The 15264-nt window shown below is 45.1% G+C and overlaps 1 protein-coding gene across 1 annotated transcript; it reads left to right on the plus strand.

Moving 5' to 3' along the window:
- The first annotated feature begins 5028 nt into the window (after positions 1-5028).
- On the plus strand, positions 5029-8220 carry LOC121781082. The gene is made up of 6 exons (XM_042178775.1): positions 5029-5192; positions 5288-5357; positions 5487-5592; positions 6624-6722; positions 6803-6943; positions 7007-8220. Exons 1-6 carry the CDS (start codon positions 5042-5044, stop codon positions 8057-8059), a joined length of 1620 nt encoding a protein of 539 aa, XP_042034709.1. The 5' UTR covers positions 5029-5041; the 3' UTR covers positions 8060-8220.
- Positions 8221-15264: the final 7044 nt, after the last annotated feature.

Consider the following 15264-nt stretch of genomic DNA (forward strand, 5'->3'; position numbering starts at 1 on the left):
TTTGGTGTTGGTATCCTCCCCAGTCTCCTTCCTTTTGTCGGCCTGACCATTTGGATTGTCCTCCGCTTGACCAGTTCCCTTGAGGGGCACTTGACCAACCTGCCTGACCTCCTTGTACTCTGTTTCCTCCAGTATTTGGTCTATCCATGATTTGGGATGGCCAGTTGGACTGCCCGTCAGAGGAGTGCGTCTGCTGTGGAGGGGGTAGTTGTGGTTGGTTCTAATTTTGATCGGTCCATCTGAAGTTTGGGTGATCCCTCCATGGAACATCTCTCTGCTTCCCCTGGATCCAGTTGCCATTTGCATTCCAGTGGCCTGCGGCATTCACTTGCTCAACCTCAGGGGGAAACTCGCAGTAGTAGTAATGATGTTCCTCTGGCGGCGGTGGTTGCGGCACATACTGCGTTTCCTTGGGTGCAGTTGGTGGTGGTGGTCTGGCTTTCTCCACTGCCTCCAGCAGCCTTTTCTCCATTTCCTCAAATCGAGCTTCTAGATTTTCATCATTGCGCGCCTCTGCTGCGTGCACTGCCCCTCGCCTGTACTGCCCTCGGGTTGTCTCATACGACCGCTTGGCCTCGATCAGCCTCTCCAGAATATTCTTAGCTTGGCTAAAAGGGGTTTTTGAGAAATCCCCTTGAGCTGCAAGGTTGAGGTCGTTCTTGCTGTCCACCGTGAGTCCGCCGTAGAAGATCGAGTAGATCTCCTTTTCTCCCAGCTTGTGGTTGGGGCATGCTTGAAGCAGCTCTTGAGATCTGTCCCAGTACTGGCCGAGGGGCTTGTCGTACTTTTGTCTGGCCTCTGTAATCTCCCTTTTCAGGGCACTTGTCTTTGATGCTGGGATGAAACGGTCGAGGAATATCATGCGGAATTCCGGCCAAGTCCTGATGGATCCCTCTGGTAACCTTGACAGCCATACTCCTGCGTCCCCTTTCAAAACGAAGGGGATAGCCTTGAGCCTGTAATCTTCAGACGTGGATCCAGCCGGGACGGGCTGAATATCGCAGTATCGGCAGAACTCCTCCAGAAAGGCGTGCGGACATTCCTTCGAGAGACCGTAGAAGTGGGTCAAGACGGCCAGCACTCCTGATTTGATAGCGATGGTCCGCATCCCAGGAGTGGCGGCAATGGCATGTGTGGGCTCCTTCTCATCATTAGCGTGCAAAGAGCCGATTCCCGAGTCGTCGATGACAACTGCCATCTCTGCTTCTGTTTGCTTTGGTGGTGGTGGTAGTGGGTTTTGCCCAGCTGCTGCTACTGCCTCTAAAGCTGCTCTGTAACGAGTGGTAACTACGCCGGCTTCCTGGACTCTCCAACGATTGTTAGTTCTTCTATATATTAAAGGATGATTCCAGTAATCGCCTTGGTGGTACCTTCTCATCAACAGCAGGAAAAACAAATAAGAAAAGAAAGAAATAAACTATTTACTCCTACGCACTACACACAAACATAAAGTAACACCATGCTTCCCCGGCAACGGCGCCATTTTGGCGGGCTCGGAAACGCGCGGATTAAGATTGGATCAAGTTATATGGAGGATAACTGAATCGGTTGGACCAGTTAGCAAATTGTCATTGCCACTTAATCGAATCAATCCTCGAACCGAAACGTGCCAAAGATAATATTTATAACTCCCGATTTCGCACTACTTTAACAATAAAGCGGCAAGTGTGTGAGTAGTGAACAGGGGGGTTGGCTGCTGCCACGCTTTAACTTGGGAGTTTTAACTACGGTTTTTATCTAGGCAGAATTCAAACTAGCTAGCTTGATCAACGGAAATTTAAACACTGGGTCAAGTAAATTGCAGGTAATAACAGAAAAGTAAATGCGCGATTTAAAAGAGAGAATAACTTCGATTAAACTAAGATACGATTACAACGTGAAAATAAACTAAGCTAACACCTCGAAAAAAAAAACGGTAAACTGAGAAGAATCTCAGCGGGAAACTTAAGTTACACCAACAGAAATGGTTATTCTGCAGCGCTCCCTTCGGTCGCCCTTTTAACTACGCTATCTAAGCTAAACTAGAGATCTGAACTAAACTAAGCTAAGAGAGCAGAACTAAGCTAAACTAGGCGGAAAGTAAAGTCTCGGATCCTTTCTTGTGGTGGCGCAGCCTCTATTTATAAGCTCGATTCGGCCTCCAGCTGGATAACGATCTTGACAGGGAATATTCACTCATGTAGAGGATGAGCGACTCATTGATTGCTACGTGCTCTTTCTTCTAGAATAACGACGCTTTTGGATAACAAATTTCTGATCGGTTCGTCCTGGCGTCTTCACAAGCTGGCACGTGTCCCCTTCTAGAACGTCGTCCTGGGTAACAGAATGGTGCGCCACATCCAGCTCATTTCCTCACGTTTTCCTTCTAGAAACCAGCGGTCTCCACTTTAACTGCTTGACCTCGCCCCTTGATCAACTCCCCCGATTTTTGGCCTTTTTCGCCTTTTGTACGTGCTTGATCAGTTCGGCCTTGCTGCCTTGGACAAGTAGCATTTCTGCACATTTTAACACTTGTTTGCGCTATAAACCGATCAAGTAGTATATGTTTTACCCCCAAAACCGATGCATGAAATGAGCCTTATCAGCATATTACATTCTCTTTCTCTGTCCGTGAATAGGAGTCCCGTTTTTCCAGTTTAGTTCGTCCACGAATAGGAGTCTCTGTTCATTTTTACCATAAATGATAATAAGGTCTCATCTTCCACTAACTCATTTCACTCACGTTTCATTTAAAACTAATATATACAAGTGAGATTCATATTCTACTAATTTTTTACATCACTTTTCTTAATATTCTTAAAATCCGTGCCGCCAAAAAATGAGACTCGACGGAGGGAATATTAGTTTAAAAAAAATGTAAGTGGAATATGTAAAATATAATCAAAAGTAAATGATATAGTTGTGTTGGAAGAATGAAAAAGGAAACTTAGACACATCATCGTACTAAGACCATCCACAATGCCGCCTAGCCGACCGCCCAGCCGAGCGCCGGCGCTGGGAGGTCTATTGCAGTCGCCCAGCGGGCGAATGGAGAGAGAAACCGCGCAGCGCTGGGCGGTCGCGTGGCGCTGGGCGGTCCGCTCGGCGCTATTGCACCGCCCGGATCGCCCAGCGCACCGCCTAGCGCGAAATTAAAATTTTTTTTTTCGAAACACTATATATACGCGCTTTGCTCGTCATTTTCATTCGCACCACTTGTTTTAACGAGTACTCTCTCTATCTTAATTTCTGTACAAGGTCAACAAGGGAAATGGATCTCAACAACGAGCCTAGTTCCGGGAGTAGCGGGTCACAAACTCCGTCGATCCCCGTGGGAAGTGGATGGGGTCAGATGCCCGGGTACTACAACATGTACCCGTGGCAGCAGATGTATTCCGGGATGCCAACGGGGGGGAGTCTGCCGGGGGGGGTTCCGGCGGTACCGGGATGGGCACCCGGGATGCAGATGATGCCCGGGGGGGTACCGCCGACACAGGGGACTCCGGGGGTAGTACCGGCTACACAGTGGACTTATGGGGGGTCCCCGGCGACGGCGGGGGATGTCTATCGCCCCAGTTTAGAATTTTCGACTGGTTCATTGCACACATCGACCCAAACGCCCTTGGGGTTTGATAGTTTCTCCTTAGATGACTTGGTGTTTGATACTCCCGGAGCTCCGGAAACTCTCGTTGAAGGGGGAGGGGCAGAGCGGGTGCGTGGCGCCCCCGCGAAGAAGGGCAAGAAGAAGGTCGGCGAGTCGTCGCAGCCGGGTGAGGAGGAGGTACGGACGAGGTGGACGGACGAGGAGAACGTCGCGCTCTGCAAGGCGTGGGTGAGTGTTTGCGACGATCCTCTCGTTTCGAACGAGCAGAGGATCGTCAACATGTGGGGCAAGATAGCAGCAGCCTACATGAGATTTTGCCCGGAGGGGAGGCCACGCAACGGGGAGGATTGCCGGAAGGCCTGGAACCGAATCAGGAGTGCGGTCTCCCGATTTTCGGGTTTGTACACCAACGCACTCCGCATGATGAGCAGTGGCCAAACAGAGGAGGACTGCAGGAGAATAGCTGAGAAAGCCTTCCCACTGAAGGGGTTATACAAGGACTTCACCTACTGGAACTGCTATCTTGTGCTGAACGAGTCCGAGAAGTTCCGAGTAGGTGTCGACTCTGGCTGGCCGAAGAAGCAACGACTGAACTACACCGGCGATTTCAGCGGCAGCTGCGGTGGTTCCCATGACCTCCCCGAGACGACGCAGGAGTTCCCCACGCCGCGTTCGGTCGGTGGCCAACCTCGCCCGATGGGGCGCAAGCGCGCTCAGCGGGAGGCGAGGGGGAACGCCGGGGCTTCCCAGGAGGTCCAGTCGGCATCCCCCCTTGGCCAATCCACCGAGGATCTCAAATTCTTCGCTCGCGCCCAAACGCGCGCTCAGTTGATCAAGACGATGGCCGAATGGCGGGTGGCGACGGATCCCGTGGAGAAGAGCGTGCTTCAAACCTTGCTCATGAGCCTGCAGGACGAGTTGGAGGCGGCACGGAGGGAGACCGGCGGCGGCGGCGGCGGTGGTGGCGGCGGCGATGGTGGCGGCGGCGGCGATGGTGGCGACAGCGACGGAGGCGGCGACGACGGAGACGAGGAGTGAATTGGCACTCCTTTTTATTATTGTATTTTTTTTAAATTAATGTATTTTTTTAAATTATTGTACTTTTTTAAATTTTTAATATTATTATTAAACTTTTCCCGTATTTGTCTCGTAAATTAAATTTCGTATATTGTGTGATTGTTAATTATTTCATTTTGTATATATTTGTTAATAGTGATGTGGATATTATGTGGCTAGGCTATGGCTGGGCTATTGCTGAGCTATTTGCTTGTTTTGATGATGTGGCAGGAGGATTTTTAGTACTGATGATGTGGCAGTGACTAGGCTATGGCTTGGCTATTGCTGGGCTATTTCTATTGTGGATGGTCTAATGGAGTATTAAAATTTTAAAATATTTTAAAAGAACCACAAGGATAAATAGAGGTACTCCACCGCCCGCCCAAAAATTCAAACAGTGGAATGGCAATGGCGCAGGCTGCGAGGTTGAACCTGCGAATGCAAAAGGAATTCAAGCTCCTACTTACCGATCCACCTCCAGGCGCCTCTTTCCCCACTCTTTCCGACTACCACCACGTCGGCGGTGATTCCTCTCTCACCTCCATCGATGCGCGTAACTCTCTCTCTCTCTCTCTCTCTATGCTCACACAAATATACGTTTAATCGAATAACAATACCGTCTCTAGATGCTGAATTTTCATTTTGCAGTGCTTCAAGGACCCGAGGGCACCGTATACTCCAATGGCGTTTTCAAAATTAAGATCCAAATACCTGAAAGGTATATACTATTTTCAATTTATGTTATTGGCCATCGATTCATTCATTTTTGTCGGCTATATGAATTTTCAAATAGCTGTAATTTAATTAGTCTTCGGAATGGATATGCTTTGTTTCGCTATTTGTGAAGGTACCCGTTTCAGCCCCCGATTGTGACTTTTGCAACGCCGATATACCATCCTAATATAGATACTGGTGGGCGTATTTGCTTGGATATCCTAAATCTGCCGCCCAAGGTATGGTGCATATCCACCGTTTTAAATGTTTTACAAATTAATTGATGCGTTGATCTTTTGTTGAACTTAGTTGGTGGTTATGGGATAGTTCATTCACCAATACTGCCTGATTGTTGGGCAAGTGATGCTTTATCTCTGAAGTTACAGCCTTGTGCTACTATTATTGCTGATCCATTCCATTGGGATGATTTATTTTATTGGCTGTTGGGAATGGTTAAAAGACATTTTGGGTAGACTTGGATTGTCATGGATGGTTTTTATGTTATGATCCCTTCCCACCATCACAGGATGCTGCAGAAGTTCCCTGTGCTATCGTTCTTATTGGATTGATCCAAAAAGTTTGAGAGAAGTGATATCTTGTTCGTTAATATCGTTATGATAATGAACGTGTGTACAATTTAGTTGGCATGGTCCCTTATGTTCATTCTTTTGCATGCTTTTCTCTGGATGAGTTCTTATTCATTTACATTGAAAAGCAATCCTAATTTTTAAGAACCTATAAAAGGGTTGTGTCTAGTCATCTATCTTTCAGAGTTGTGTCTTCATACATTGGTTTGTAATGGTTGTATAAAACTAATTCATTTCTCTAACTCTGTATTTGGATCTACATGCACATGCACTGTTTTAGATCTCTACATTCCTAATTTTTTAATACGAAGGACTTGCACTGTGTTTATAATTCAAGTTGTTTAACTGTAGTGTAGTTTGCAGTTCCATATTGTCCATACTCCATAGGAGACTATGGAACTTGCAAACTATAGTTTAACATATTACTATATTAGCATAATCTATGATATTGGTTCCATATGTTGTCTTTGATAACATATATTTGTTCTCAAAGTTTATTGTTTCTTCCATTAAATATCTTTAGAATATATGGAAGGATTGTATGATTGTTTTTCGCAAACTGAAAATTTCATTTGCTACTTGACTAAACTCATAACTTGTGTACAGAGTTATGGCCGAGGATAGCTAATTGTTAGTAGTAATTCTGAGCTTCCATGGCTAATATCAAAATCCAATTGATGCAGGGCATGTGGCAGCCATCTCTTAACATTTCAACTGTTTTGACAAGCATCGGACTCTTACTGAGTGAACCTAATCCTGATGATGGCCTTATGCATGAAGCAGTGAGTGACTCTTGTCCTTGAGAGAAACTATTCGAACACAGATACATACTCCATCTTGATATTTGTCCAATGTCCTGCAGAGCAGAGACTACAAATATAACAGACAAGCTTTTGATCGCGATGCAAAATCCATGACTGAAAAATATGCTCAACCTGGAGTGACTGATATTGCAAGGGACGAAAATGGGGTCCAGACTCATATAAGTCAAAGCACATCACAGGTAAGTCTGATATATAGTGGGTATTTGTTCCATTTACTGTTTTTACTAACTCCACTACTGCAGACCAAAATGGAAGGATCAGTTGCACCCATATGCATTCCCGAGCACAGGAAGCTGTCACTGGAGTCTCAAGGATGCAGTAGGGACAGTGGTGTGGAGATGTCTAAATTGCCAATTCATACTTCCTCAGAGAAACATACAGGAACTGGACCACTGAAAGAAGCTATCAAGGATTCATTCAAATACACTGGGACTTCTAGAAAATTACAAACCGGAAGATATAAACTGTCGCCAAAAGTTCCAGTTGCTTCCCATGGTAGAAACGAAGAAAGTGGATTGTTGGAAATTCAAACTGCTTCAGATTCTCCAGAGTCCTCGTCTGTCCAGGCTGGGAACTTAGCATCCACGAAAGATAAAGGTCATGTAGAAAAAAGCCACGGCACGAGTGTTGGTAAAGGACTGCCGTCATTACAACTTGTTAAAACAAACCTGTGTAGGGACTCTGATGAAAAATCACAATGCACTCCCGAGGTGACTGTTTCCCATCTTGGTTTAGCCAGGCCACAAAAAGGCTTGTTGTTGTCTCATAGTAGCAGCCACGGTAAAGCCAATCCTCCTAAAGATGCTATTGCCAGAAAAGGATATTGCTCCACAAGTATGAGTCTTAAGAAAAGAGCCTTGGTTGGGGTGATGCCATCTGCAGAACCTCCGAGAGTCCCTCAAAATCATTTACTAGATGGTAAAGAGAACATGGCTCCATATCGAAGTTTGTCGCCTCAACTAAATGAGCAAGCTGCTGCATCAGCCATGAAATCAGCTTTTATACCAGTAACTGCGGCTCCTAAACTATGTAAAACAGCTGCAAAGCTTCCAGTAGAGCCTTTGAATCAACTAGGAGGCAGCAACGAGAATGTGATCATGCATCCAGCAAGTGATGTCAGGTCAGGTAAGAAGCAGCCTACTGTTGAGGTTTGTGATGGAGAGAGTGCCGTCACAATACCTGATGATGTAATCGTCTTGGATAGTGAAGATAGTGATGATGAAAATATCCCTGTGAGGTCCAAGTTGTCGCTAACCAGAAGATTCTTGTCTAGGAAGCGGAAATCGGCCTTCTGATCGCCTCTCTGCTTTTTTCGTGGCAGGAAGCTGTTCAAGTTCTTTCTTCCTCAATATTAGCATTCAGTTGCAGCAATGAGAGTTGTAAAATTGGATTCCATACTTTTGTGGAATGAAAATGGATATGAATTGCAATGGAATGCTGGATGTATGTGTTTTGTATTTGTCATGCTTCCCATTTTTGTTTTTATTTTATCTTTATTGCCTTTGAATGGGTAGTTGGAGTCGCGGCTCTCCCGGGATACCTTATGTGAGATCCCCGGGGAAGAGGATCAAGTTGTTGATTGTGAACAATTAGGTGCACTCTCTCCCCCTTCAACCTTTCGAGTGAAATGTAGCAAAAGAAAATGGAGGAAAATCCATGGATCGACCCATCATTCACCCAATAAAAATTACTATATACTTACTATAACTCTTTGGTGTAATTGAATGGTTTGGTTTGAGTTGATATCTAGAGGTTAGTAGAATATTGATAAAGTGGAACACTGTGATTTATTCAATCAAAGTTTGACTGCATTTGACCTCGTCTAAAGGGGGTATGCAATCGAGGTGATTTTTGTCTTGTATTAGCAGAAGATCAACATCATATTATCATAAAGTAAGAAATGTAGTCTTTCTAAGCATTTTCTGGATGTAGAAAATATTATGTGTGTGTATGCGCGCGATTGCAGCATGTGAATGTGCTTAATTCCATGGGTACCAAGTAAACCTAAGAGCATCCGCAATGGCCCCCGTCCCAGCGGACGTCTGCCATTGTGCAAAGGTGACGCGGATACGGACGTCCGTTGCGGACACCGGAGTTCCGCGGCGTTCCCGGGACGTCTGTCGCCACGTCCTTGCGGACGTCCGCCATTGCGTTGACCGCACGGACGTCCGCGCGGACGTCCTGATTATTTTATATATATTTTTTGAAAATTCTATAAATACGGCTCGTTGAATTTCATTTCATTCGCACTACTTGTATTAACGAGTATCTCTCTCTCTACGTTTCTTTTATATATCAAGAATGGCTGGTAGTGGTAATGGTTTTGGTGCGGGCGGTAGCGGTGCGGGTGGTAGTGGTGGGGGTATGATAACATTATGAGGCGAATTCATGCACGTGTGCGGGAGACAGCGGAGAGGGAGATACAGGCGGCCTTGGCGCCGGCGGTACCTCGATCCATCCATCGTCGATCTATAGTACCCTGGGACCACCTCGCTGCACACCGTCGGTTGTACGAGGATTACTTCGCTCCGGAGCCACGATTTGGGGAGAACGTGTTCCGGAGACGTTTTAGGATGCATCGTCCGCTCTTTGTGCGTATCGTGGGCACTTTAGAGCGTCGATATGTGTATTTCAGGGTGCGGGAGGATGCGGCTGGTAAACTCGGCCACACGTCGATTCAGAAGTGCACTGCTGCAATGAGGCAGCTGGCATACGGAGGCACGACCGACATGTTCGATGAGTACCTCCACATCGGCGAGACGACTGCCAGCGATTGTCTTAAGTATTTTTGTCAGGGCGTTAGGGAGATATTCAGGGATAGGTATCTTCGGAAGCCTACCCCCGAAGATTGTCAGGCCCTGCTGGATATGCACGGGACTCAGCACGGGATTCCGGGGATGCTAGGCAACATAGATTGTATGCATTGGGAGTGAAAGAACTACCCCGCTGCCTGGAAAGGGGTGTACACTACGAGTTTCAAGGGCAAGAATCCCACGATGATCCTTGAAGAGGTAGCTGACTACCTGCTATGGATTTGACATGCCTATTTTGGAGTAGCCTGGTCGAACAACGACATCAACGTCCTCCAGTCGTCGCCCCTTTTCAACGACCAGTGCATGAGCGTCGGTCCGGCCATCAATTTCGTCGTCAATGGCAACCAGCACAACATGGGCTATTATTTGGCTGATGGGATATACCCTATGTGGCCCGTCTTTGTGAAGACGATCAGATACCCAACAGAAGAAAAGAAGGTATATTTTGCGGGTCGTTAGGAGGCAGGGCGCAAGGATGTGGAGCGGGCATTTGGTGTGCTCCAGAGTCGATGGGCGGCAGTGTAGGGTCCATCACGGCTGTGGTATGCTGAGAGCATCGCCGATATCATGTACGCATGTATTATCATGCATAACATGCTTGTCGAAGATGAAGGTCCAGCACTGACGGATTGGGTCAATGATGATGCTGATGCTGCGGGTCCAAGCCACGGCGTTGCCACCGGCAATGTACGTATGGGTATACCCCATGACGAGGTCGAGCGAGTCCGTGCATTTTCCGACATGCGTAAAAAACAAGCTCATATTCGACTCCAGAACGAAATAATTGAAGAAGTATGGCAGCGAAGGGGTCGTCGTGGATGAAATTTTTATTTGTTGAAATGTATTTTTTTAGTTTTTTTTAAAAATGTACCTTTCTTTTTTTTATTTAATGAAAATTTTATTCCGTAATCGTTCCGTAAATTTTAATTCCGTAAATTGTTTAATTCCGTAAATTATTTAATTTAGTGAATTTGTGAATTTTTATTAATGTGGGAAGTCCTTGGGGATGTCCGCCACTGTGCAATGGGAAGTCCTTATGACGTGACAGTGCAGTGGGAAGTCCTTATGACGTGGCAGGAGGTGGTTTTGGAATGTCCGCGGGGATGTCCGCCGTTGTGGATGCCCTAACAACAATTCAATGTTAGTATTTCTGTAACGAGGAAAGGCAAGTAAACGCCCAAATTATAAATCTGCCCACAATATAATCTAACCCTTTAATTTCCCCGCCAAAAAAGGAAAGAGAGAGATGAAAGGGAAGACGGCAATGATGGTAGCAACAATCGCAATGGTGGCGGCAGTCGCAATGCTCGTCTTTCTGCTCTTGGCCGAGCTCTACTGCACCCTCTTACTCCGCCGCCGCCGCCGCAATAACACCTCTCCTGCTTCCACCGATCCCCGCCGTCAGGGCTCGCCCTCCTACCTCTGCGCCTTCTACGCCCAGGGCGTCATCCGCGCTCCAAGAAGCTTCCTTTTCCCAGCTTCATCAATTCCTAACTCAGGGAACCAACTCTTCCCCAGCAGCAATCGAGAAGCAGCTTCTTCTCCGGATTCTTCAACCGCTGGCGCCGGGGAGCTCATATACATCTGCAATCCAATGTACAACAAGAGAGAAGATACGCCATTTGAAACCCCAGCCTCGTCACCCGATATTGAGACCGGGAGCAGCGGAGGATCGTCGCCTCCGCCGCCGATGGAGGAGGGTGCCTCAGTCTCACTTTCGTCGTTGCCTTCTTCGCCGTGGTGAACAATTCCCATTTTTAGTTATTTATTTTCTTTTGTACTTACTTTTTTTTCGCCTTTCATATTGTCGTATATGTGTGCTAAAATTTCCCAAATTTTTTTTTTCGAAATCACCAAATGTACATTTTTAAATAAAGGTGTTGGACGACTTTAGAAGTGATTTAAAATATCAAAAATTTATGTTTTTATGTGTTATGAATAATAAAAGTACTCATAAAACTCAAATGCTAGTAGTAGTATGTAAGGATTTACTATAAATCTCAGAGTTGTAGTGGATAAAACAGACGCCCAAAAGCAATTGGGTCAGCCAGCCTTTTGTTTCACCTAGGTCATTGTTCTCGTTATCATACATGCATCAGTTTCCCTTTGTCTCATCCCCAACCATTTGGTAAATCGATTAAAATTCTACTTTATGCTACTCCTATAAATACTCCATACTACTAGTCTTGGTTATATTTCTGTACTATTACTACTTGTATTCTCTCTCTCTATATATTTTTGCTTTGTTTCACAAGATAATAATACTCACTTTTTTGGACGGCATTTCCTCAGTTCCATAATAGTAGAGACATTTCTTTTCGTCACACGATTTAAGAAAAAATGTGTTAAGTGAGTTAGGTAAAAGAAAAATAAAGTAGGAAATGTAAACGGTAGAGAGATGAAGAAAGAATAAAGTAAGAGAGAGTAAAGTAAGTGAGAAGAAATGTGTTGAATTTTATTGAAAAATGAAATGACTCCACTATTATACAACATACAAAAATGACAAAAATGACTTCACTATTATGGAACGGATGGAATATAAGATTTTATACAATTTTTTTATAACTTTTGTGTGTTAAGTGAAAAGAATAAAGTTAAAGAGAATGAATAAAATAAAGATAAAGGGGTTTCTATTTTTAATAATGGATCAAACTAAAAAGAAAGTGAGTCATCTTCGATAGAACGGAAAATATAAAACAAATGTCCAAAAACTCTTTTGGACGAGGTAAGTAAAGAGTTTATAGAGACCACACCATGAATTCCAACAGTGATCCTTAATACCCACAACAAAATTGGCATTATTAAATCAGTTAAATATTGTATTAAACTATACAGTATATTTTACTCTTGGTCTGGTCGTATCACTTGGATCAGTTCTGACTTACCATAAAATTGTCGAAGAACAATGTCACCCTTTGACCTCTGTTAGTGCTAACATTGACCTTCTGACCATTACGATATATTGCTAACGGGAGTGGATCCCTTGCTGTGGAAAAAATGTTAGTGCTAACATTGACCTTCTGACCATTACGATATAATGCTAACGGGAGTGGATCCCTTGCTGTGGAAAAAATGTTAGTGCTAACATTGACCTTCTGACCATTACGATATAATGCTAACGGGAGTGGATCCCTTGCTGTGGAAAAAATACAATAGGGGCTGCTGTGCCACCAAACGACGGCGTATTCACTCAATTTTGACAAAATTATCTCTATCCAATTATCTTTAACTCTCGTCGCACTAACCATTCCATTGTAATAATTGTTTTAATGATTTACGCTGAACTATTATTTCACTATTAAATAACAATTTATTAGGGGTGTTCGTTTTGCAAGATTGTATCCGAGATTAAATTTGCAGTGTATTTGATTCATCAGATTCAATCCCACAACTCAATCCTATATGGATATGTTAGAAATAAGGAAATATTATATTGTAATCAATTACTTCAATCACGTAATTGACAAAATAAGTTTCATAGAATAGAATTATTCTTCTCCATTGTGCAAGACATACCATGTATAGTGTTTTTCACTCCCTATTTAAAGGGTACAATATTCAATGGAATAATCATCCAATTCCATACAAACCTATCGTGTTCTATATTTTTCTCTCCAAGTATGTTCTCTAAAGCATTTAACATGGTACCAGAGCAGGACTCAAAGAAGTATCATCATCGTCCCTAAAAAACCCTTCTCGGCCCTTAGCCAAAAAACTGCATTAAACCATGCCAGATACAGATTCCGAAAAAACAATTGTCTCATCCCAGTCGGATGAGATTGCTCGGCAGATTGCCGAAATCATGAGCAAAAGTTTTGTCATGATGAAACCCCCAACAATTGAACCAGAAACCACCAACAAACCACCAGAAAATCATACCCCATATCGAATTTATACCCAACCTCTTATGATAGGGGAGAGGTTGAATGGAGAGAACTACCACCTGTGGGCGATATTAATGAGGAAGGCGATAAATGGCCGGGGGATGGAACCTCACATTACCGGAGTTCCACCACCACCGCCAAGAGCAGATCCAACCTACGCTCAATGGCAGCAAGCCGACAACTGTGTGTTCACATGGATGACACAAAACATCGAATCCATGCTGGTTAGCCGAGTATCCCAACAGCCGACGGCCAAGCATATGTGGGACGCGCTGGCGGTCACATATGCAAGCGGAGGAGACAAGATACAAATCTATGACCTGCACATGAAGGTAAGTATGGTGAAACAGGGAACAGCTCATTAGAAGAAACGTGGAGCATTCTACAAGAGCTGTGGATCTCAATTGATAAAAAAACGGACCAATCCAATGAAGTATCCCGAGGACATGGAGATCCATGACCAATTTATACAGGAACAAAGGCTATATCAATTCCTAATAACAATTGACAGTATGTACGAATCAACCAAGAGGGAAATCATAAAAATGGATCAACTTCCCTCTGTTGATCACGCTTACAGCATGGTCCGGCAAGAGGAAACTAGGGCTCACATATTGTAGCCGGTGAACAGCCACGGAAGAACCGCTGCAGACGGCATTGGAGTAGGACTTGCCGTTCAGGGTCGGGCGAACCCATCCAGCAGCTCTCGGGGCGGCAATCACGGCGGTAGAGGCTGGAATCGTCGAAATAATGATGAGGATAAATCCAAACTAGTTTGCTCACACAGTAAACGGAAGAAGCACACCAAAGAAACGTGCTTTGAGCTAGTTGGATATCCTGATTGGTGGGAGGAGAAGCACGGCAAACCACCACCACCGTCTAACGCGCCTTGGAACTGGGGCAGACATGCCGCTGCAGCATTCGGAGATGTGGGGGACGGAGGGAAGCCTCACGCCACCACCGAGGGCAACCAGGAGGCCGCGCTTGCTCAGGGCAGCGACAAAGACCCCCAGACGGCTAAAAATGGAGCTGCTAATTTCGTCGGCGGTACCGTGATAGCAAATTGGGCGGACGAGATGATGGAACCGGAGAAGGGACTACGTAGTCAAGGGGTGGAGGTAAATTAGGGTTTGGGGAGTCTTTTTTTAAGAACCCCCAGGCTCTTGGTAATTCTCATTTTTTACCCCATTTCCAGAATGTTTTACAAAATACACCCCTAATTCCTAATCAGCGTAATTTGGACCCCAATCTCTCACTAAATTATGGAAAAGCCCCAATTATATGTGAAAATCGATTTCAGCCCCTAAAAAATCTTGGAATTGCATGTGCAGTATAAAGGGATCATGAGAAAAACGATTGATGGATATTCGATTGTGGGGCTACTGATACAATAACCTATGATGCATGTGCAGAGATTACATTTGCAGTATCTAGGGATATTCGATCTTGGAATTACATGTGCAGTATCTAGGGATCTCATAGAAATTCAGAAACCTAAGAAATTTCATATTCAAACGGCTAATGGGGAGTTTACGGTAGTTTTTTTGAAGGAGGATCGACGATGGTTCCCCATCTACCCCCCGAAGTGACTCGAACCCCCGACCTAACGGGTCCACCTACCTTTCCCCTAGCACGGGTCCAGCTTTTTCCTTCCCCTGGCACGGGTCCAGGCCACCAGCCTCCCCCGACACCTGGGTCCAGATCACTCCCCCGATGCCTGGGTCCAGGCCAGTGAATCCATAAGCCCCAGGGGAAATTAATCCCCAAGATGCGCCTCCCAGGGGTCGAACACGTGACCTCCAA

Source organism: Salvia splendens, chromosome 20 (assembly GCF_004379255.2).
Source record: "Salvia splendens isolate huo1 chromosome 20, SspV2, whole genome shotgun sequence".
NCBI lineage: Eukaryota > Viridiplantae > Streptophyta > Magnoliopsida > Lamiales > Lamiaceae > Salvia > Salvia splendens.